This window comes from Argiope bruennichi, chromosome X1 (genome assembly GCF_947563725.1).
Source record: "Argiope bruennichi chromosome X1, qqArgBrue1.1, whole genome shotgun sequence".
NCBI lineage: Eukaryota > Metazoa > Arthropoda > Arachnida > Araneae > Araneidae > Argiope > Argiope bruennichi.
This window is the reverse complement of record NC_079162.1, coordinates 103,110,564-103,137,163: the sequence shown is the minus strand read 5'-3', so window position 1 is coordinate 103,137,163 and position 26,600 is coordinate 103,110,564. Positions and strand designations below refer to the sequence as shown.

Sequence of the window (26,600 nt, the reverse complement as noted above, 5' to 3'; positions counted from 1 at the left end):
AGTTAAAATTCAACCATTTTTACATGCTGCAACAATCTTCCTTTTTGTTGTTCTTGATATAAAATCCCACTTTTTTATCCATGCAGTTATTTTTTTCCTGGACGAAATGTGAAAATTGTCCTTTGTCACTGCACATAATTTTTTTTTAATGTTTTAATGTCTTTGAGTTAACGGAGTCAAATAGTTTGTCAATTTTCTAAATAAATTCTGTAATTTTAATTCCTTTGTTCTCTAAATTATTAGCTGCAACCTGTAAACTCAAAGGCAACTACAAAAGAATAAGTATCTAAAGAAATGAACAAACTTTATAGGAAATAATTCAATCAACCTGTTTCAAAGTAAAAAAAATACATTTCCTGCATGAATTTATATACAAATATACAAAAAATAATATACAAAAAAAAACACATTTCCTATTTATATTAATATTTCCTATTTATGAAGTCTACAATGGATTAAAATCTCAGAAAAATAATATTAATTTAAAAATTATTTTTCTATCCGATTTTTTAAAGAGGGAACATATAGTAATTATTACACATTAATGTAAAAAAATAATCATGACTAAGTATACCAAATATTGCTATAACTTGCAATTTGTAAATTCATATATAAATTAAACTTATTCATTAGATAGATTACAACAAAAGGTTATAGCAACTGCATTTCTCAATTCTAAAATTGAATATGCTTTAAAAATCCAAAATAGTTTTGATTAATTCAGAATATTTTGTGCAATACAGAGATGTTAATTCAGTCATCTGGAAATCGCAATTTTATGGAAGAAGTTTTCGGGCTTGGAAGCTCCGCGCTATTCTTAGTTGCTATAAAAGCAGAACTATACGATTCAGCTGCGGAAACTTGCGCAAAAGTCTGTCCAATAATATTGGCGACATCCATTGGTGAGGAATATGTTATATTCCCGGATTTCAAGACAGGAAATGAAAACTCCTGGTAAACTCCATTAGCAGTTTTTACTCTCTTCCACAACTGTTTGCTTGAAGTGCGATATGTAATTGAGGAAATAAATATATCTTATCCAGGACTCCCTCTGACTACGACGTAGAGCACGACGAGCAATGGCTCTCGCTCGTTTAAATGCAACAAGGTTTTTCATCGTCGGATACCTTCGGAAGATATTCCACAATTTCTTCTGTTGTTTGTGACTGCCGTGACATGTTTTATTCCACGAAGGTCTTCGAAATTTTCGCGAACCTGGTGAACTTTTAGGAATGGATTTATTAGCGGCGTTTATCAAGACATCATTGATATGTTGCACTGCTTCCGAAATGTCTGTGGTACTGACCACTGTCTGAGTAATATCTGCCAATTTTATATATACTGATCAGTCTGCTTTCTGGAAAAGGAAATGTTGTGAATAGCGAGTTCCACAGTTTCTATCAACATGGGAAATTATTAAAGGGAAATTATCACTACCATAAAGATCATCTTCGACTTTAAATTTTAGTGATGGCAATAACTCAGGAGAGCAAATGGCCAGATCTATGCTATGGAATGCGCGTGTTGCCTCATGGAAGTACGTTTTCTCTTCATTGTTCAGTAGGCAGCGACAGTTATTGGCAATAAACTTCTCAATCTGTCTCCCTCGAGAGTTCATATTCTCCGAGCCCCAAAAGGTGCTATGTGCATTGATATCGTCTATTAATAAATACGGTTTAGGAAGCTATTCTACTATTTTGTTAAGTTCTTGCTGCCTTATGACATCATGTGGTGGCAAGTAGATGCAGCAGACTGTAAGCAGTGTTCGAATATGAACTTTCACAGCCACAGCCTGCAAGGAAGTATGTAAGTTAAGTGGTGTGCTCGGATACAGATTTGATGTTAAAATACAGACTCCTCCTGAACTATGAGATACAGAATCTGCGCCTTTCCGAATACAGTTATAGCCACGCAATTTTAATGGTATATTTGGCTTCAAGAAAGTTTCTTGGAAACCAAAACAAAAGGGATGAAAAGTGTTAATGATTGACTTGATGTCTTGCAACTTAGAAAGAAGGCCACGACAATTCCATGAAAGGAAGGTACCCATTAAGACAACGGTTTTTCTGGAGAGTTTATAGAAACATGCTGATGAGTTGGAGAGATTTCACAACTCATGTGTAGGTCTTCATCCTCATCTGACGGATGGAGAGAAAGGTGGTCGGGACTATTAGGCGTGTCTCCAAAGATAGACAATAAGTCTTTGTGGACAACACCCTGCGTTGCTAGCCCCAAAGCGACTGAATTTTTAGAGGTTGATTTCTTCATTTTTTTAAAGCAGATCTTTATGTGTAAGACCACGTTTCGCAAGGTTTAAAGTCAGAGAAGTTTGCGATTTTGTCTTTGATTTTCGTTTTACGGCTTTACGAGTCTCAGTTGCAAGATAAGTGGAATGAGTGGAGTCAGAATCAGATGCTTTTGGAGAAGCGTTATGGGTTTCGGAATATTTAACACAACTGTAACAAGAACAGTTTTTGAAAAATGTTTGTTTAGTAACGAATGCATAGCTGACACCAGGGATGGGTGTTTGAGCCTGGACCCGACGCCTGGCTTCAGGGTAAGATATATTTTCTTTTACTTTAATAGATGTAATTTGTTTTTCAAGTATCCAGCATGGGCAGGATCGAGAGTATGAAGGATGATCGCCGCTGCAATTTATGCACTTTTCTTTAGCAGAACACTGTTGGATCTCATGCCCTTTTTGAGCACAGCGGCCACAAGTGAGAGACCCGCGGCAATTTAATTTTGCGTGTCCAAAGCCCTGGCACTGATAACACCTTAATGGATCAGGGATGTATGTTTTCACAGGCAACTTTATATAACCGGCGTAAACTGATTCGGGTATTGTGGGTATCTGAAATGTAAGGATGTGGTGCTTCGTTTCAATGAGTTGTCCGTCCCGCCGAATAGTTATGCGGCGGATGTGTATAACTCCTTGAGATTTCATTTCGCAGTTATTACGTCTACGGGAACATTTAACAATTCACCGCAGGTTATTACACCTTTCGAGCTATTCAGTGATCGGTGAGGTGTTACTGTAACTGCTATTGTAGCCAAATATTTCAGTTTTAGTATCTGCTGCTATTGCTTTCGAGATGAGACCTCTACCACCAAGTCGCCAGATCTCATCTTTCGAATAGATGAAACTTCACCGACTGTTGCTTGCATGGCCTTCTGGACAAGGGAAAGAAAAACAGTTTCAAAAGTTTCCTTGTGTTCCGAAACACGTTTAACAATAAAAAAAGAATCGAAATGTTCATTAAGATTAAAAGACGAAGGTTGTTTACGGTGTCCACTGAAGGGACCCTTAGAAGAAGCGCCCATACGATATGATCAATGATTCGGGCCCGACGGTAACCACGGAGCCCAACAAGGGATGGCAGTCACCGGCTCTAGATATTCCCAGCCTCGGCGCTTACCATAGTGCTAATCGGTACCTATACGCTGGGAGTCACCCCGGTGACCAACCCTTAACGCCAAGCCCAAGAAGTGACCCCTTCGCTTCATCACTAGCAAACTAACCACTCAGGTGATTAGCCGATTGATACACCCGGGACCAAAGTGCACCACCCGTCTAGTGGGTCGCCACGCACGACAAACACATGGGGGTATTTGCTGTCCATGAGAAGCAGGAAGCAAACAGAGCGGTGACAGCTCCTCATGGAGAGCTCCCTCGCCTACCCTCGAGGGAAAGAAGAAAAAAGGAGACAGCAGAAGGGGCGGTGGAGAGTACACATAATGGGAGTAGAAATCCCTGGGTACCTCGGGATTGGGACCCCCGTACTCACCTATAGTAGGTGAGCCCCTGAGGGGCCAAGTGTAAAGGTGTATGGCTTGAGGTATTGAGAAATGTCTTAGGTATCATTGCTTTTAGAAGTAATCTTGATCAGATATTTTCACTGCATTTTTTTCATCAGCGCTTATTTTCCCTTGCATTTCATTTGTAACTGTTTTAAGATAAATTAGTCATTTAGACGTACATTTCGCTAATTCATAAAGCATAAATTAATAACAGAATCTAACAGATGATTTCTTATTATTTAAATTAAATATATCCAAAGCTTTAGGATTTTTGGTAATCAAATAATTCATATATATACAAAATCAATCACTTAATGACCCTAATATGTTTATAAAAATACACCAAATCTCATACTTAAAAATCTAGTATTCACATTTATATTTATATATGAAAACTTTATATTTTTATATATAAATATAAATGGAAGATCTTAACTATAAAACGCATTTGATATCTGAGACCTATACGTATATTTTTTAACAGTATAAAGACACATCCTAAAGACTGATTTAAGTTGCGTATTTAATTTAATCAATTAAAAAAATTAATTAAATTTTTCTAAAATGTATAATAATTTACATTTGACATTATTTTTGTGCGTTATTAATTTTTGATTACATTCATGACACACTTTTTCTTCCCAAATATATTTATTCTAAATTTAGTAACTCTACGTACAATGGTCGATCTTGTAAAATGGACCATCAAAATCAATAAAGTTCCTGTGAAAAACAGAATTAGTTTAATTTTTTCATATATGTTTGTTTCTAATATTTTTGTGGTTGATAGAAACAAACTTCTGAAGGTCTTGGCATAGTTAAAATAATATACACCTTAATACAATTTTAAATAGTTTCTAAAATATATTTTATGCAAATCAAAATGTATTTGCTCATGATCAATCAACATTAAATAAAAGATTATTCTATTTTAAAAGAAAATCATTAAATACTAAATAATCTCTACGCATAATTGCTTTTACATGCACTATAAACAGAGTTTATTTTTATTTGCTTCATTTTGTATCATCATACAAAAATAAAAGAAGAGGTAAAACATTTCTCTACACAAATGATAATTAGTAACAATAGTAATTTATTAATTACTATAATTACTAATTATTATTACTATTCTTACATTAGTAACAATAGTAATTTATTAATTTCAAAATAAATGAATGATGAACAATGATAATCGTATTTTTATACTTTAATAGTGTTAAACATTCTTTGTGATAGGTTATTAATATAGTAATTTTAAAATATAAATGTCATGCAAAAATAATTCAAATTATTTTTTATGGGTAGTAGCATTCAAACGTGAATGTTTTGTTAAATATCCCTTCAAATTTAATGCCAAATCAAAAAATTTTAGCCTATGTTCAGAAAAAAATTACAGCTGTTACATAAGTATTACAATACATTTTTTTTATTTAACAATATATTAATAGAAAATTATTCATTTCATGTTAATAACACGATGACAAATATCTATAACGAAAATATACTAGAGATGTAATCAAGGTTTCATGTACTGCGATTGAAAATAAATTACACAAAAAGAAAGGAATGTCATTCTCATAATTGTGAGGAGAGAAAATATTTTGTTAAAACATTTTTAATGTTAAAGCAACAATTTCTCCTGAAATGACGGATTGAGTAACAGATTAAAAATTTACAAATCATCATAACAGTGATAACTTTATTCGGCAAAAGGTATTCACCTCGGAGGCCTTTGCGTTAGTACTTTTAGGGGGGGGGATTATTTTTTTTTATGTTTTCTTGTTATACATATTCTATTCTTTTTTTATTTATTTTTTATTTTTATACGTTGAATCCATTGCCGTTCCAATGATGAACGGTCAACACTATATTGCCGCTCAGCGGTCAACACAACTTGCCACTCAATGGAAAGATCTCTCGAAGAGGTCACGTCAAAGAGCGGTCTACACACTACACTGCAATCACCTCCCAGGCAGACACCTTAGTAGCTATCAGCTTCAATCTTTATATATAGCATTGAAAGATTCATTTATTAAGATAGTGGTAGAAACACAGAAAGATGTAATTGGCGGAATCTTACTGATTGTAATATCATTTGCCCTTAAACTATTATTATTGGAAAAAGATGCATACGTAAATTATTTAACTCGGAAATATTATTACTTACTAAAATTAAAAAAGAATTTTTATTCAAACATAATTGAGGTATCATATCCATTATCTCTTTTTAATTTTTAATGAAAGATTGTAGCGCCGCCATAAATCAATAAGCAAACTGATTTCTTGCACGACCCCTGACAGCGCCATTTATCGGCACATTTTGGAACTTTTTTTCCTTCTTCAAACAAAATTCCATTACCTCACGATTGTTGTGTTAAAATACCAAATCATTCTGACAAGTAACTTTAAAACTATCCATTTTTGAAATCGTAACTTTTATTCCAATCACAATGAATGATGATCATGTCGTTACCGCTGAAAGGGGGATGCAGTAGCTTCTGAGAGTGAAGACTCGAGAGCAGAAGTCAGACTTCCAGCTCATATGATGGTAGCACTCACACGCTCGCTTTCACAACCTCTTTTTACAGGGGGGGGGGGTCTTTCACACACCTCACAGAAAGAACACAGGGTGAATAATAACCATGTTCGAACCAGGACTCAAACCCAGGACGCCCAGATCACAGGGAAGACGCGCTACTCCTTTTAATTTCATAATAAATGAATGCTGAACAATGATAACGGTATTTTTGAACATTCTTTCTGAGAATTTTATAGTAATTTTAAAAATAAATGTTTTGAAAAAAATAATTTAAACTATTTTTTATGGATATTCGCATTAAAATATTAACGTTTTGTTAATATTTCTTTCAATTTAATACAAAATTACCACAATTTCAGCCTATGTTGAGAAAATAAAATTACAGACGTTGCATAAGTGTTACAATACATTTTTTTTTATTTAGCAATATTTTAAAAGGAAATTATTCATTTCATGTTAATAACACGATGACTAATAATGAAAATATACTGAAAATTTAATCAAGGTTTCATGTATTATGATTGAAAATAAATTACTTAAAAAGAAGTGAAGGTTTATTCAAATAATTATGAGAAGAAGAAATATCCTTTTTAAAATTTCTTTAATGCTACAGCAACAGTTTTTTCTGCAATTCAATAACATAAGTCTGATTTTATTACTTTTAATAAAGAAACTAACACTCTAAATTCACTTGCATTTCTTGAAATTTTATATTGATCCGGATTGGAGTTCTACGACCTGTGAGTTCATTGTGTAGCCAACTGGCCTTTTACCATAGCAAAATGTCTACAATATGCACGTAGTTTTCACAAAAAAGAATTGCTAAAGAACATCCAAATGAACGGGAACATCCGAATGAAATGTATCCTTAAAGCCGTTTCTAATAAATATAATTAAATTCCCAAGAGTTTTAAAATTACAATACGGTAGCTTTTATGTCAACACACTACAGAAATTATTTAAATAATTCTAATGAAGAGGGGGAAAAAAGAGCCGATTTATTAAATAGGCGAAGTTGGCAATTGACCAGAGGCTACTGAACTCTCAAAATTTTTTAGCGGTATTTTGAAGGTTATTTAATTTTATACTTTCATTTAATTATAGAGGCCATGTAACAAAACTCTTCAAATCAAAATCAAATATTGCATTAATTAACTTTGGGACTCTATTCTAATAATATTCGTAATTGCCATTTGCAAGTTATTTATTACGCTATTTTATAACTCTAAAATTTAGGCGCTTTTTATTTTAAAAATATATCCCCTACTTTTATAATATTATTTAGAGTATGCTAAAAAAAGTTGTATTTTTTTACTATTTTGTTTAAAGTTACTTTCAAAGTTTAGCTGCGTCCTTTTTTTATAAGTGAAAATTGAGATCGACTTTTTAGAAAGAGATTTGAGATTGCATTTTGCCAAAATTTGCTACTTAAAACTGCTGAATAATAAGTAACTTAAAATCAATAAAAAATACTATGTTTTAAAAATTTGTAGGGAAAAGAGGGCCTAGAGATTTGCATTGCGTCACGGCCCCTGAAAGGGTTAATTCAGTCCTGAATTCTTCAGAAATTGTAAATACTCACATGGTTTGAAATATGGAAAGCGAGTGATTAAATTCAGTGTAAATTCATTAGGTCTCTTGTTTTATAAGCCTTGTGGGAAAAAAGCATAGATTATGAGTGAAAACTTATAGTAAAAGTGTAGATCAACATTGTTGAAAAGTGCATTACAAAAGCTTCATTCATCACGAGTTTTAATAACTCATCTTATATATAAGAACGATCTTTAAAAAAAATTTAAATTCCTGAATAATATAGACTGCATATATTAATGTGTAAATCAAAATTTTTATTCTGTTTTATTTTTTAGCAGTAGATTTCGATTCTTGTTTTATAGTGAGTGCATCCAGAAGAAATGTAAATTTGAATTCAGCTAATATCTCATAGATTTTCACAGCAGCAAATGATCAGTTAGTGAAATATTAATATATTTCGGCGTCATTAAGCTCTCTTTTTATGCACTCTGTACTTGCAGTATTTCATATACAAAGTGAAAAGTCATATAACGGACAAATAATTTATCCTTATCAGATTACATATTAAAAAAAAATGTCAGATTCGTGAAATTAAACCTATGATGATAGCCAGACAAATTTAAATTTGTAATAGCACTTCTACTCTGGAAATTGAATTTTTGAAACTGATATAACACGCCAACTCATGGACACTTAACATCCGTACGTGGATATTTTCTTACTATTTATGACATTTCAAGAATTGCTTTTGTAACCATTCCCTCTTTACAAATCATTCCAATACCGCTAACCTCATTTAAATGCACTGCAAACTTAAGAAATATTATTTAAGTGTCTACATTTAAATAACGTATATTTCTGTGTTCGAACTTATTGAATCAAATAAACGAATCAAGAAGAAATAAAGCAAAAACTGATGAAACCAAACTCATTTAGTTTGATGCAAATTGTTATATTTATGTAAAGTAAATTACTTTCTAAAATATAGAAGAAATGGTTATTGTTTCGAAGTGGATACTTTATTTATATTAGAAGAATAGTCCAATCGTCCTAAATTTTTATCATACATTTTTGAATAAATTTATGGAAAAAGCAATTCATCTTTCATAAAAGACAACAGGAAAAGTATTCAGACTGTATTAAAACGCATGAAATTGTATTAACCCTTTCTAAGGCCGTGGGAAGTATGCTTCCCACCAAATTTATCAATCTTTGTATGAAATTATGTAGATTGGCATAAGTTCTGACAAATTTTTTTAGTAAGTCAGAAACTTAGATGCTTTAGTTCTTTATCTCAGACAAAATGATGTGTCTTGATTTGTTACTTAATTATTTATTAACCAAATTAATTAATTAATCAAATTAAATTTATCTAATAAGCTAAATGAATCCCTTTTCTTATTCTAATTTCAAGCCTAAAATATTTTAAGATAATATGATTAGAAAAAAATGGCCCTTTAAAGGGTTAAAGAACTTGTCATTAAGTATTCAAAATTGCGTTAAACATCATCTTAAATTTCTCGAAATCTGACACTTTCAGATAACGTTTAAAATGCTGTAATCTCTTGTGGAACTGATTCTTATCAGTAACTCAACCGGCTTGTGGACAAGGCCATTGATTGACAGTTTTATGATCGGTACGGAAATATCTCGTACGGAAAAGTCATACAACCAATTTATAGTACATGTAAAAGCAATCATAAATAAAGATTATTTAGTATTTAATATTATATAAAATATTTAAAAAAATTCATTAAATTTATATAAAGAAAAATTATATGGTAAAATATTTTGTATCATCAATAAGATATACTTTTTTAATTTTATGATGCTGTAAAAGCTTTTTTCTGTTATAAAATTTTAGAAAGTTATCGCGAAAAAATGCCAACATTTCTCTTAATTTTTGATTAATTATAATTCTAATTAAAAATTTAAAAAATCGCTCTGAAAAGCACATTTTTACTTCCCAAAATATATATTTGAGAAATTTGGTAGATATGCATTCGATACAAGCCAAACTGGGCACCATAGAAAAAAAAAAAACTTGTACTGCCAAAATATTTTAACTAAAATAAATTAGAAAAAACGCGAAAAGTTTTTTTTTCGGCAGTGAATTTATTGCACATCTAAAAACAAAAACAAATAGTGCAAATCATAAATTATTATTAATAATTTAGACATAAAATTAAAGTTTGTCGAAATGTGCACGTAAGCCAAACTCGGTCATCTCACAATTAATTATCAAATAATTGCGACCCTTGGCAAAAATTATTGCCAATTTTATGATCAACGTTGTAATTATTCAGGGGAATTTCCCAGTTATGTTATTTTCATTTACTGTGGTAGTAAATATTAATTTAATTAAAATGTCAAGGTAAAAGGGCCAAACGAACACTGTTAAAAAAATTGGTTAATGAGCATGCTGAAGATGAAAAGGCTATCCAGAAATATCAGAAATTATCCACAGAAGTTATTCAAAGATTCATTATTACTATTACCGCCGAAAAGGAATCGGGAAAAAAAGTCAGACCATTAACAATAAGAAATGTGCTTCATAAGGCGGATCTCTATGGAAGAAACACCAGAAAAACGCCTTTCATAACTAAGCGAAATCAGACCTAAGACTTCAATTCATAAAACAAGGACTTAAATTCGCAAGGAGCATGAAAGCAAGATTTTTTTTCTTATTAGAAAAATATCTTATCTACACATTAGAGCGAATTTGACATTTTTGGATCTCATGGCAAGCCTAATGCCTGGAGAAAATCGAACGAGGAATTGTGCACAAAAAAATTTGAAAGCAACTGTGAAGAATGGTGGAGGATCAGCAATGGTCTGGGGTTCGTTTTCAGCTGCTGTCCCAGGAACCCTACATTTTATTGAAAGGAGAATGGATAAAAATGTATACCTCGGCATTTTGAAGAAAAATGTACTGCAATGTATGCAGAAATTTTCCCTTGGTAGCAACCGGCAATTTTATCAGGATAACGATCCGAAACATAAATCTTATCAAGTGCGTTCCTGGATTCTATATAATTGTCCTCACATAATCAACACTCCATCCCAAAGCCCCGATATAAATCCCATTAAAAATGTATCGGAATACCTTAAGTAAAACGTCATTAAGACACGTCATTTCCAGTAAAGATCAATTAAAAAGAGTATTGTTACAGGAAAGGGAAAATATTGAACCTAATTTTTGTGAAATATTGGTACAATCTATGCCTAAATGTCTTAAAATGATTATAAAAAAACAAGGACTTAAATACAAAATACTAATTCATTAAATTTTTAAAATCTTCTTATCTGTCTGAATTTGGATTCTGCATTATTATTTTTTTTTACCATTATTTATGGTTAACGAAAATTATAAATTAATTCATTTTATTTGTTTTCATAATTACAATAAATTTACTATTGAAAATTCATTTAACTATGTTTCATATAATTTTTAGTTTAAAAATTTTGACAGTATTAGTATCATTTCTTTGAAGTCCTAGTTTGGCTTGGAGTAATTGTAAGTTAAACGGCCTGTTTTGTACAGCACCAGCACATACACACAAAAAGAGATAGAAGATTTTCCCTTATGTTTAAGTACCAAAATTTAGCTAAAATACCAATACATTTTCTCTCCAAACACTCTTGCCAACAGCTAATATGTTTTTAGCAATCCTAGACTATTCACTTCCTAGACCCTCTTTTCTATGAGCTACGAATGATTTATTGGACGTTTATGAATCGTGCGGAAGAATCCATCACCATTGCACACATCCTTAAAATGCTTTCTTTTTAAAACAAAAATCTGAGTGGTGAAAGCAGATACTAATACTTCACTCATATGGTATCCCTTTAATGACGTCTTCATTTGGACACATCAGTTGTCCTTGATCACAGCGTCTGGAATGATATGAGACTTTTCCCCATATGGACATTTACATCCAATCGCCTTTGCGTACAGAGTTATAAACTTACAATCAATCATTGGTTAAACAAACAAACAAAAAATGCGTTGATTTTGAATTAAATGGGAATGCTTAAAGAAAATGTGGATAAAATTATTGATAATATTGCATTAAGTCGTTGGTAGCTACTAAACACTAATAACTTTAATTCATTTTCATGAAAATGTACTGAAGGAATAACTTTGCTCCTTATGAATATTAGCTACTCAGCGTACAGGAAATTCATCATTATTTGATCTAAATTGTGATAGATAATGATAAGGAAAATCGTTGAGTTTTGCTTGTTATAAAGCAAAGTTAACAAAACGGAATATTGGTAATTATAACACATACAGGAATAAAATTAATTATTGCAAATATTCTGAAGCTAAAATTAGCAAATACTTCTATTTTTTAAAAATACAACATTAAATACGACAAAAAACATTCAAGCCATAGAAGCCATCTGAATCATTCATCAATATCCAATAAAAATTGTAGGCCAATGATAAATTTAAACTGAAACCTACCATTTGCTCATAGTAACATGCATGAGAAAAAAATTTGATCTCAATTAACTGTGGAAAAGAATGCTTCAAATAATAAAATTCTATGCTAAAAAATACATTGAATTTTACTATTACAGCCACAGATAGCTACAATGTTTATTATAGAAATTGAATCACCCAGCTTATAGAAGAGTGCACATTTCGGCTAATGAATAAAGTATAAATGACTGACGTATTCAGTAGCTAAAATATTCTAAACTTAGAATAAAGAAATTACACTTTTTTTAATCACAAGGATAATTAAATACTTTCATAGTTTTATAATTTCTGGTTACCATAGAAGAAATTCATACACACATCAACACACACCACTTAACGAATTTAATACAGAAACAAAAATATACCAAATCTCATACCTAAAGATCCAGCATTCACATGCTATGGAAAAATTACTTTTTCACATTTAAAAATAAACGGAAAATGATAACTGGAAAACGTATGTGAGATCTAATGATATTTTTAACGGAAGAGATCAAAGATTTTTTTAACATGATAAAAATGGAATGATAAAAAATGAAATGCAGCAAAAAATAATTAAGTTAATTTGGTTATAAATACACTTCACAGCTAACTATTATATCTGAAATTTTATGTGGAAATTTTTCCGATGGAAAAAAAACTATATCCATATATTTTCTAATTTAGACAGGCCATAATGACTATACTTAAATTTTCTATATGCAGTGTATTGTAAGCTACGAAATCACTAAAAGTTTTAAGTTATATTAAACTGTTGAAATTTCCATGAAAAACTATTAAGGCAGAATCAGTTAAACATTTTCCCATAGATGGTATGGATTATTTTTATATAAATATGAATATATATTTTATAAAATTATATGGCCTATTTTATATATTTATATTATTAATTTTATATAAATTCATATCTTAATTAAAATAATATACATGTGTATGGAAATTAAAATGATTTCTCAAGTGTATAGTATTTAAAGCTTCTGGTACGTCATATATTTCATGAATAATGAAAATTAAATATATTTTTATATTTAAAGAAATGCATAGCATGCTAAAGAAATCATATGGGTATCATTAAATGAGTTTACTTTAATTGACCTTTTTTTTTTATTTCATTTTGCATCACACAGCATGGACAATTGCATTGGTTTTCTTCCAGCGCAGAATATTCTCATAACTTTATAAAGTTCTTTTTTCCACCTTGAAAGATTTCTATTACTGAGTAATGCACTTAACTGTTTGATACATTTTATTTCATACTAAATATCATAAATAATTTTCTTCAGTTTTCAATTCAGTCTGTCATATATGTTTCAAGTTCTCTTACATTTTTCTGCAAAATGGGGTAATTTCGTTTTCAGTGACTTATTTACGGTAGGAATTATTGCTTAGTGCATAGTTTCCTTTTAAGTTATTCTTTTTAATGCAATATATCTTTGAAAATAAAATTAATTTTATTCTCTGTCAAATACACGATATTCTGGAAAAGTATTTTTGCCATATTTTTCAATCTAAATTGAAATTTTTAATTGACATTAAGCTTTCTTCAATATTTTTGCATGAATCATATCTCATCTAAAAAAATTTCTTCTATTTTTATAATTCTATATATTTTTAATATTCCACTGAACCACATTTTGGAGCAAAAATGAATAATTTACAACACAATACATTCAGAATTTTCTGTGTGCCTTAATTATATTTTTTGTGAAATTAAACTCAGATTTTCAAAATTTATGATTCTGCAGATTGCTTTATCAGATCCAACAAGAAAATTTTGTGCAAATTACACTTCAGCATAATTTTAAATATAATATGCCTTTTTGAGAAACAGTGGCATTTACTGTACATTAGATGGCTAGACATATTATTTTTTTAATTTTAAATTAAGTTTACTTTTTTTAATGATATTTCTTTGTTTGTGACTTATATATGGTTTATCTAAATTAAGAGTAATATGATTTTCGAATTGACATTGGATATCTATATGCTTTTTAACCTGTCACTAAATTATGTTGTGTAATTTTTTATATACATTCAAAAGTGCTTTAATTGTTGTAATATTGTAAACAATATTTTTACATATTTATTTCGTGAACAATATAATGTGTTTTATTCTTTTGGAACAAATTTTTATTACATTATAAAAGTTTTTTTTTCTTTAGTTTTCTAGATATTTGGGAGATTTTTCCTTTTGAATAATTAATCTGATATATGCGTTTTTGTTAAATTTTATTCCAACCATCTGAAATTCTTTATCTGAAACATAATTGTATCTCTTATCTAAATCTGTCTTCTTTTTGCTCGGATTTTTATTCTCTGAAAAGTGAAAATTTTCTTTCCGTTGGATTTTTTTGTGATAATATTTATTATTCATTTTATAGTTCCATTTCAATGCAATCTGTGTGATTTAAAAACTCTACCAATAAAATCAATATGAATCATTATCAGATGGAAACTAACCTGCAATCGCAAGTTTTTTTATTGATTTCCCAGAAAATTTATTTTAAATTTTTAATTGAAAGTAAACATTATGTTACGTTTTGCTTGCCTGAAACGTTCTCCAAATAGAATGACTATTCTGATTTTTCTCTTACTTTTCCTTTTTAAATATCTTCTTAGCCAAATTTTCGAAGAGAAAAAAGAAGCACTTATTATTTTGCATTAAACACAACAAAAACTTTTGTGTATATATCACTTCAATGTAATTGGAAATCTAATGTGTGTTTGCATCAAACAATGTCCTTTGTATTTTTTTTTCTTTTTACTGGTTGTATTAAATTTTTATTTAGACTTATGTTCACCTGTATTTTAATGGAATATTAATTTTTCTCTCTATAAAGATATATATAGTTCATCTTGATTTGCGTTAATTTGGCTTTAGAGTGGTCTGAGAACAATCAGACTATTTTTCCTGTCTTTGAATTAATTTTTGCATTTTCTTTATTTGCAAACAAAATTGTTTTGATGTTAGGAATACTAAATTTTTTTTGTATATTATTATTTTTAATATCATGAACAATCTGATTCCCAACTCCTCAAACACAGAAGATTCCCTTTACTCTCTTTACAAAGATAGTTTCTGTAATTTCATATATATATATATATATATATATATATATATATATATATATATATATATATATATATTTGCATATTATACAGGATGAGCACAAATGATAGATCCGATTTTAAAAAATCTTATTTTCGAAACTACTGCACATATTAAAATAAGTTATACATGAATTTAAAGAGAAATATACCAAGTTTTTTTTTCAGTTATAAATATTCGATGTGTGACTCTCTTGTTACAGGGTATACATCCAATCTGCAATCCAGTTCGTTCCAAACATTTTGTAGCATCCCTCTGTCAATGGTTCTGAATGCTGCACAAACGCGTTCTTTAAATTCTGAATTTTATTTTGTGGGATTATGTCAAAGACATTGTTTATGCACTACCAATGCCGAAAACACTGTCAGAATTTAAAGAACGCATTTGTGCAGCATTTAGATCCATTGACAGAGGGATGCTACAAAATGTTTGGAACGAACTGGATTACAGATTGGACGTATACCCTGCAACAAAAGAGTCACACATCGAACATTTATAACTGAAAATAAAATTTTAAAAAAAAAACTTGGAATATTTCTCTTCAAATTCATGTATCACTTATTATAATATGTGCAGTAGTTTCAAAAATATGATTTTTTAAAATCGGGTGCATCATTTGTGCTCACCCTGTATTTCTATGTACCTTCCATTCAATTCTGTTGTTTGTTTCAAATCAAGGAAATCAGAATAATTTTTTTAAAGGTTTCTTTTATTTATTTAAAAATTTTAATAATTAATATGTGTGATCCCTTTGTGTTTGTGTAATTAGTATATGTTTGTCGGTAGTATGTGTTTATATATTTTGTATATGTCATTAAAGCAAAGACATTATCATTTTGCAATTTTTGGCATCCATTCTAATTTGTATTTTTCAGTTTGGGTATAAAGTATTTTTTTTTTTTTTCATTTTCTTCTGCTTTGTAAAATTTACTTAAAATGTTTGTAAGACATGCCAATTTTGGCAACCCTTCTCACCCCTGAGAGTAACCCCGCTTGCCTAGCGGAAGTGGGGGAGGAGAAAGAAGGAGAGAGAGAAAACTGACTGAGAGGCAGCAGAGGAAGGTCGCTCTGCTAGATCGTGATGTTGTTTCTTGTAATATTTTCATAATTTTATGTCGTAATCTGTGCTGTGTCCCTTATGAACCTGTGAATAAAAATTTTGGGACTAAAAAGGTGTGATCACTGTCTCTACCGCTCATACAAAAGAAACCCCTCGCCAAAGAAAGGGTTTTTACATTGGTGGCAGCTACATGGGATGTGAGCAGAGACAAATCACAGAATAGGTGACCGGTACAGTGACCCTCAATACCCACCGTAATCAATGGAATTCCTGGTCGTCGTAACCAGTGGAAATCTTGGTCTGCAATGGAGTTCTTTCTCATCTTGGTCATCGTCACCAGTGCGGAGTTCTTGAGTTTTCAAGTTTTGGTGCTCAGGAGATTCAGTGCTCAAGAGTTCAGAACCTGGCTCCAGAAAAAGATCAAGCCTACTGAATGGTTCTATTTGGGTTCATCCGTGTGGGAAATAATTTTATTACCTCCAATGACAACAAACCGTGAGTACTGTAAACCTTTGTGCAATTATATCTCAAGTGCTGAAGAAGACCCTATTGCTTCGATTTTTTAATGCTAAAAAATAATTAAACGTTGCATTGAAATATAAATTTTCATAGTATACTGATAGTTTGGAAATATTTTGTGTATTTGTAATATGCATGATTTTTTAATGCTAAAAAATAATTAAACGTTGTATTGAAATATAAATTTTCATAGTATACTGATGGTTTGGAAATATTTTGTGTATTTGTAATATGCATGTATTTTAATGAAAACTAAAGCAAAGCCAGACAAATTTGGATTCTTCTTGTCTTGAGCTGACGGCCAGTGCGACATTTTGTTGTGCGGGTCAGAAGACCACCCCGCCCAAACAACATCTGGTTTCTGTCTGCCCTGAGCTGGCGCGGATGCATTTTTTTTTAATTTCATTTCGTGTAGGGGAGAAACGGATGCACTCTGTTTCCCTTGATATGTTTATTGCTTTGCAGATGTTTGTACGAGGTGATTTTGAAAACATCAGAATAGTGCTATTTTGTTTCCGGTGATACGTTTAATCTTTGTACTTGTTCTCTATGAGATTAAGAGTGTAATATTTTATTTTAAGGATCTATCATTTCCGGTTAGAAGTAATAAATTGCTCTCTTTAGGTATAAAAATACTTAAGTTGGTATTAAAGATAAATTGTGTGATGGAAACCTTTTTATTTTGTTAAAAATAAAGTAAATGAAATTTTGTTAAGCCTGTTTATACATAGTTTAGGGGTATTTTTTTTAGTTTTGATATATATATTTATGTATGTAAATTATGTATATTGTTATTTCTATTTGCAAACATATAATTTCTTCAAGTATTTAAAATCTAAACTCTTAATAACAGTATCTATAGAACATATCTTCCAGAAATTTCACTGTAAGATTTTTTTATTTTATTTTAGTTCATTTTTTTTAGTTAGTATCTAATTTCGATTTGAATTATTGTAAGGCAATTTGGCATTAGGTTTAGCTTGAAAAATGTCTTTCTTAAATAAAAGTAAAAAGGCAGACCTAATCTGTCTAGCAGAAGATTTAGGTGAGTCGCCAGACGAAACCATGTCTAAAGTAATTCTGAAAGAATTAATTTTAGCTAGTAAACATTATAACGAGGAAGAGGCAAAAGAATATTTAGAAGTTATCGTAGCTGGAAGGTTAGAACAGGAACAAAAACTTGAAAATGAAAATAAACTAAAACAAGAGAGGGAATTTGAGTTACAAGTACAGAGGGAAAAGGAAAAGTTCGCACTCGAAAAACTTCGGCTAGAAGTGGAATTATCCAGGATCAATCAAAATTTGGTTCAAAATAGTGATCAAGTCGTGCGTGCAAAATCATTCGATGAAATAGTTAGGATGGTTAGGCTCTTAACAGTTAAAATTCCTAGTAAGTCAGACGGATGGGACTATTTCTTTTCAAGCTTAGGAAAGGCATTTGTAAATGAAAATGTTAGTGATGAATTTAAACCAAAAGTGTTGCTTTGTTTATTAGGAGACAAAGTGTCTAATTTGTTAGTTAATATAGAAGAAGGCGAATTAAAAAATTATGAATCTTTGAAGAAATTAGTATTACAGGAGTACGAACCTTCACCGAAATTGTGTTTAGAAAATTTTCGCAAAGCTAAACGTAACAACGATGAAACATTTTCTCAATTTGCATCTCGGTTAACATCCATGTGGGTGTATTATTGCAAATCAAGGGGTGCTAGTGATTTTGAGACTGTGAATCAACTCATTGTAGCAGATAAAATGTTCCAAACATTGGATTCCGAAACGGCAACCCATATAGGTGTGCTACAGGGGGAAAGTTGGTTTAAGCCAAAGGAAATGGGTAAACGTTGTGATGTATTCTATGCATCCAAGGGTAAATCCTATGACGGGTCAGTGAGAGCCAAAAGAAATGATTATGATGAAAGAGGTTTTCAGGGTAATTGGGGAAAACAACAGTTCAATGAGAAGAAGACCGTTAATAGTAATTTTTGCCCTAAGAAAAATTCTGAAAAATCAAAAATCACAGAAGTTAGAAAGCTAACTTGTTACACTTGTGGCTCCGATAAACATTTTAGACGAGATTGTCCGAAAATTAAGGGAGCAGACTATAAAAAGATTAAGGTAAACAAGGTTTCCGCTGAGGGTGCAGAAGCAGAATCAAAAGGGGAAACAGTAGCTGCTAGGGTGGATTTACTCGGTAGTGTAATTCCTAGGCATGCTATTGAAGACAAACTTTGTAAATTGGCAAAGGTATCTGTCAGTGTAGCTGGGAAACTAGCCGAAGCATTAGTGGATTCTGGCACGGAAATTACAGTTGTCAAAAGGGACTTAGTTCCTGAAGTTTCAGTCGAAGGTGCTTCTACAATATATTTGAAGGGTATTTTTGGTCCGGCGGTTAAATGTCCTTTAGTGTACGTTCCATTAAGTCTTGCTACTGGTGGCCAAGTTAATGTGGTGTATCAGCAAGTTTTATGTGCTTTAGCAGATGTTTTGGTGGAGGATGTGTTGCTTCCACCGGATATTCTAAACATGTTGGGAGGGGCCCGGAGTGAAGGAAATTCACTGGCTCAGAACTCTCAGAAATTGAGGGGTGATCTGCAGGAGAAAGCACAGGATAGCATTATCTTTGAGAAAACTCAAAGTCAAATTACTTCATGTGGGAATGAAGTGGGAACGGTTAATAATAAGGATGAGGAAGTAACCACTGAGACGGTTAAGGGAAGCATGGTCGCTGATACTTTTCGCTCTGAGCAGGAACAGTGTGTCGAATTAGCAATGGCTTGGAAGCATGCTAAAGAAGGCAAAAGTAACTACTATGAGGTAGACGGTTATCTGTTTCACAGAGACAAAATACTCGGGGAGAGTATTGGGCAACTGGTAATTCCAAAGTGTAGACGCGGTGAGGTACTCAGACTTGCTCATACCTCAGTGTTTAGTTGTCATATGGGTTCTAAAAAGACTCTAGAACGAATCAAGTACTCTTTCTTCTGGGAAGGTATGCGGACGGATGTCAAAAAATTTTGCGACTCATGTAAAGAGTGTCAACTCACTCAGACTGTTAAAACTCACTCAGACTGTGACAGAACGCCAATTACGCCTGTCGTGAGGCCTGAATTACCATTTCAGGTAGTGAATGTAGACCTGATAGGTCCAATTGATCCTCCTAGTGCGAAAGGACATAAATACATATTATGTCTGGTTGATCAACATACTAGGTGGGGCGAAGCCATACCGTTGACTAGTCTGAATGCTAAGGCAACATGTGAAGCTTTGTTAAGTATATTTTCAAGGACAGGTATTCCTAATGTTATCGCGTCTGATAACGGGACCAATTTCACGGCCGAACTGACTAAAGAGTTTGAAAAACGAATAGGGAGCAGTCCAAGATTCTCTACCCCTGGATATCCACAATCAAATGGGTTGGTGGAGAGGTTTAATAGAACTTTAAAAAACATGTTGCATAATGTAGTCAGGGAAGAAGGTAGGGGATGGCATTTACAAATTCCTTATGTGCTGTGGGCGTACAGAGAAATACCTCATTCAACTACAGGTGTGTCGCCATTTCAGTTACTCTATGGTAGACCACCACAAGGTCCTTTGTCTATCCTAAAAATAGTACTACCGTTTCCAAATACCTGGAAAATTTAAAATCAAAACTAGAGAAGGCTGCAGAGCAGGCTAAGCTTGTTTCAGCAGTACAACAGGAAAATGCGGCGTATTATCACAATTTAAGATCGTCTAACCGAGTGTACAAAGTTGGAGATCAGGTGATAGTATTAATACCTGATTCGACTAATAAATTATTTGCCAGATGGCAAGGTCCTGCAACTATCGTTGAGAAACGTAATCCCCATTCTTTTTCAGTTAAAATGTCGGATGGTTCTACCAAGCACATTCATCAAAATAAGTTAAAACATTACATAGCTAGTTCTAACTCTATAAATGTCATTTTTGAGGAAGAAAAAGAATTCGGGCATGTTGAAACTTTACCAACCGCTACCAAAGAATCTAAATTTTTCGAAATTCTTGATAATCTTGAAATTAAACATTTAGACAATTCTCAATTAGAAACTCTTAAAAATTTAATCGTAAAATTTAAACGCATCTTTACTAAACCCGTGCAACCAGCTGCGGTTGGCACTCATAAAATTGAACCATTGCCCAATACAGTACAGGAAAAGCTTCATTGTTATAGTGTTCCTATAGCATACAGAAAGGAAGTTGAACGTCAAGTTCAAGAACTTTTAGAATTAGACTTGATAGAACCTTCGGTATCCGAAATTGCTCATCCGATTGTTTGCGTTGCTAAAAAGGATTCTTCAATGAGAATGTGCATTGATTTTAGAGCATTAAATGCACTCACCAAAGTTCCAGTCTTTCCCATGAAAGATTTGCAAGAACTGATATTCACTTCAGGGTCAGGCCATTGGTTAAGTAGCTTAGATCTTTTAAAGGGATATTGGCAAATAAAAATGGACGAGGAAAGTAAACGGTTGACGGCGTTTGCTACGCATAATGCTGTGTACCAGTGGAAGACCATGCCTTTCGGTCTTGCGGGAGCATCTGGTACTTTTCAACGTGAAATGAACCGTGCATTGAAATCTCATTCAGAGTATGCGCAGGCGTACATGGATGATGTAGTCATTTATTCTAAATCTTTTAAAGAGCATCTGTTTCATTTAAAACTTATACTGACAGAATTAGATGAATTAGGATTTTCTGTACGGCTGGATAAATGTACTTTCGCCACCAAACAAATAAAGTATTTAGGCCATATTATAGGTGGAGGTAGACATGGTCCGGATAAAGACAAAATTCTAGCAATACAGAAATTAGCTAGACCTACCACTAAAAAAGAGGTCAGGTCCGTATTAGGATTAATGGGATTTTACCGCACATATATACCAAAATTTGCGGAAATATCCACTCCACTCACGGAATTAACCAAGAAGAATAAGCCAAACAAGGTAGGTTGGGGGGAAGAAGAACAAAACTCGTTTGAGAAACTGAAAGAATTACTCTGTGAGGTAACTAGTCTTGCTACCCTTGATGCCAACTTGCCATTCCAGATACACTGTGATGCGTCTGATCATGGTGTAGGATGCTGTTTAACTCAGCAAGATGCTGACGGGTCTTACAAACCAATAGCCTTTGCCAGCCAAAAATTCAACGCTGCACAAAAGAACTGGGCAAGCATTGAGAAAGAAGCTTGGGCAGTGCTATATGGTCTGAATAAATTCGATAAGTGGATTTATGGTGCTAAGGTGGAGATCATATCTGATCACAATCCTCTTAAATATCTGAACCAAACCACTCCTAAAAGTCCAAAGCTAACCCGTTGGGCTCTAGCTCTACAAAGGTGGAATCATTCCATCACACATAGACCTGGTGTACAGCATCGAGGTGCGGACGCTCTATCACGACTGAAATAATTCATCACTTGTACAAAAAAAAAAAAAAAAAAAGTTATGTCTGTATTTTTGATATTTGCATATGTGTGAAACCAGTATACATGTTATATTAGTTTTTATCCTTTTGAATTTATTTGTTTTTGATTTTGTAAGTAGGTTATAGTGTTTTTGTATATTTATATATTATTCATGAATGTAATAAAATCAGCCTCTGTGGGCTAATTTTATGCTTAGGTGGGGCGTGTAAGACATGCCAATTTTGGCAACCCTTCTCACCCCTGAGAGTAACCCCGCTTGCCTAGCGGAAGTGGGGGAGGAGAAAGAAGGAGAGAGAGAGAACTGGCTGAGAGGCAGCAGAGGAAGGTCGCTCTGCTAGATCGTGATGTTGTTTCTTGTAATATTTTCATAATTTTATGTCGTAATCTGTGCTGTGTCCCTTATGAACCTGTGAATAAAAATTTTGGGACTAAAAAGGTGTGATCACTGTCTCTACCGCCACACAAAAGAAACCCCTCGCCAAAGAAAGGGTTTTTACAATGTTATTTCTTTTTATGATACAATTTTACCTATCTTTCAAGGCAATATGAAAACAAAAATGAAACCAAAATGAGTTGGATGAAAAAGCGAGACAGTTAAAGCAAACCTTTTATGTGAATAAGGAGGTAGGGATAAGAAAATCATTTTTTTTTTCTTTCTGCTTTTTCTCTTCGCCTGATGTGTCACTTAGTTGTGCACATTGCAGTGGTGGATTTAAGTATTTTGCGAATCTAGGAAATGCACATTATGAGGCACCTCTTTTCTGGACAACTTAGTTTCACGTTTCAACATATTTTTAACTTGTTAATGATTTTTTTGAGGTGGATGGTTTTTTAAAAATTTTATTAACTTTGTAAAAATGTATTTGTTTTTATTTATCTATTATGATTTTAAACTGTCCACTGTGTCAAATTAGCACACACTATTATGGAAATGGAGGTTCCGTATTCATAAATATTCTAATAACTAAGTGGATGTAATAAAACATAAAGGGCCAGTTATACTGATTAAATCTTCGAGTACACGGTTATTTGATTTTTTGCTTTCATTTGGAGCACATTTAATGTTAAGTGCCTGTAGATTTTAGCAATAATTCATTTATTTCCTATTATTATTTTATACCTATTCAAGGTATGTATGCCTGCATGATATGGAGATAAATTAAGGCAATTAGTATAGAAAAAAATTAAAAGATAAATCCAAAGAAATGTATGACTTTCTGATACTTCAAGTGTATCACAACCTTCAAATCGAGTATAATTAGCCAAAGGGTTTTCATATTCGATAAATTGTACTTAATAAAGTATTAAAATCATCCTAATATTTTATAATTCATAGAATTTGTATTTTTTACAAAATTATTTATTTGGCAACCAGGAAGATTAAGTATTTTTTTGTACAACTTATCCTACGTCTCTCTTACTAGTCTATTTTTTTCTTAGATATCGAATATGTTATTAAAAATTCTAATTAAATTATATTCATTTTCTCACAACTGTCTCTCCTTTTAGTTCGAGACGTAATAATAAGAGTCCCGAATTGGAAACAGCAGCAATATCGCCATCTTGGAGAGGAGATCAATCAGTGACAAGATTAGAGGCAAAATTGTGCTTGCACCGCCATCTGTCGTGGCTGAAGATAACTCGTCGGTAGAATGCAGAGAGAAGGGAAAGCTCAGCTCTCTTCCTCAACTAGAAAGGGGGAAACGGTGTAAAGGTTGAGGTAGAAATGGAGACCAATGAATGAGCTTCAAGATGCCTTCAGAAATCGATAAGAGGCAAGAGGAGCAGCCCTGCCCCTTTTTCCATGCTGTCAAAATTTGGAAGGATATTTTAAAATGAAATTTTATATGTGAAGTCAGTAATTTTTTTCCGAATATTTACTGACATTCAGTTGAAGAAATTAAGTTATTGAAGGAAAAAGTTCGTTTCTACGGAATCAGCAAAATTATTGCTCGCCTGTGGCGTTTTTTAACTATTCAGCTGCCTAAGGTCGCATAGCTAATTAAAATTTAACTAAAGTTTATTTTGATGAATTCTAGTCATTTATTTCACGTAAAATTATTTTCATGTATATTTAAATGTGTTTTATATTTTAAGAAAACTCTACTAAAATGTACTTAGAATTTCTAAAAATATTTTTAAATTCATACCTTTTTCAGATGATGACTTTTTTTTCATTTGTAGCACAAGAAAAATTTTTGAGTAAATATTTCTCGCCATAGAGATCTTTAATATTCAATTAATATATTTAAACAAATTTAGTGATCAAAAATGCAATTTCCTTATCATTTACTGTATTTTAAAACGGAGTGATAAATGTCTCTCTGGTCTTGATAAATTTGTCAGCCAGTAAGAGATAACACTTAAATTTATGCATTAGTTGCTTATGCTTTGAATTGGATGTTATGTTAATAATAAATTTAGATTAGTTCTTAAATTTTAAAATTGATTTCATATAAATTAGTATTCACTAGTATTTTAAAATGAAGGCATTTACAGTGAAAATAATATTTATTTCAAAGCACAGCGAAATAAAGGATTATCATGAGAAAAAAATTAATTCTTTAAAAATACAAGCACATTTAAAAAAAAATGTTTTACCAGAATTTTTTTTTCAGCAGTAGCAGAACTGCTAAAATAAAGATATTCCTGTTTTAGTTTTTTTTTAATTTTACAACTCAAGGAAAACTAAATTATTAGCTTCCATTCATTCTTTTTTTTTTTTTTTTTTCCCAATGAAATGTACTGGGGTTTTTTGGAATGCCCCAGGATCTCTTTTAGTTTACTAACGGGCTTTCGTGTTCAGTTTCTTTATCGGAACAAAATAATTGGAAATATTCACTTAAAACGAATTTCTAGTAATTCCCAATAGAAGGATAAAATTCTATTTGTATCAAAATTCAACCAAGATAGCCGAAGTTCTTGACACAATCCATTCATTATTCTGAATCCATTAAAAAGGACAAAATTCCTGACAATACTATAAAACAATACCTGATTTGAGAGCATTGCTGATTGTGGGAAATTTTTTTATCACAATTTGCAGATATAGACACGCTCCAGGTATTTGACAAAATTGGTCTCAGTAACGAAGTTCATGCCCCCAATGTGAAATGGAAATAACAAACGAAGACATGATTCTCCAGGAATATTCAAGCCCTTTGAAGCAAAAAGACATGAGTAGTCCCACCTCCTTGCGAGATGAAAAAAAAGGCAGAAAAATTACTTAGATAAAAAATATTTTATTTTACAGGTATAGAACTCCGACCATGCAATTTTCAAAGATGAAAAGAAAAGTTTTGTAATGTAGACCTCTCAAAATAAATGCAATTGTTCATTCTTTTAAAAAAAAATTTAATTCTTGATGCTAAGAAAAGTTGCTTTTCTTCTGTTATTTAATTTATTTTAAGAAAAGCTTCCTTAGCATTTAATTCATCATTCTTTCATTACTAACTTCTCTTAGTTGCTTTTAACCTTTACAGACCTGAAATCAATCTTCTCTAAAACAAATTTCGTTATCTTTTCTTCTCTACAATTATTTATTGTAATTAGTTACAAAAAAGACCCAAAACGTATAAAAAAAAAATGCTGAAAAAATATTTCTATTTTCTGAAAAGTTAATAATTCTAATGAAGACATTTGGTCTTATGTTGTATTAAATAGCAAATTTAAATTTATTTTATATTTCAATAATTATTTTAAAACTTAAAAGCATCTCAATGCACCAAACATTTCATAAAGCTTTGTTTCTTTTATGCCTACCACAGGCAATGGTAGCAGGGTGGAGGTTAAAGATTGCGTCTAAATGGATGTACGTACATACATACATACATACATACATGTGCATTTTTAAAAATTAATTATTTTCTATCCATTTAAATTTAACATTGAAAAACACTTTAATTCTAATAATTGCACAAGTTTCCCAAACTTCTTGGGATATAAGAGCTGTAACTTTTTCTTAAACTGCTGACTCAGCCATTCTTTAGTTTAACTCCAGGTTAATTTCATAACAGGGAATATTCTTTTCTGAGATGTTAAAAATTGTGTACTTATTTCATTTTTTTTTTTTTTTTTTGCTTTGATATTCTTTTTGGTAAAGCT

At 31.7% G+C, this 26,600-nt stretch overlaps 1 protein-coding gene across 1 annotated transcript; it reads right to left on the bottom strand.

Moving 5' to 3' along the window:
- Positions 1-2,272: 2,272 nt before the first annotated feature.
- On the bottom strand, positions 2,273-2,947 carry LOC129959342 (uncharacterized). Its single transcript, XM_056072161.1, has one exon. The coding sequence runs from the start codon at positions 2,945-2,947 to the stop codon at positions 2,273-2,275; it is 675 nt and encodes a 224-aa protein (XP_055928136.1).
- Positions 2,948-26,600: the final 23,653 nt, after the last annotated feature.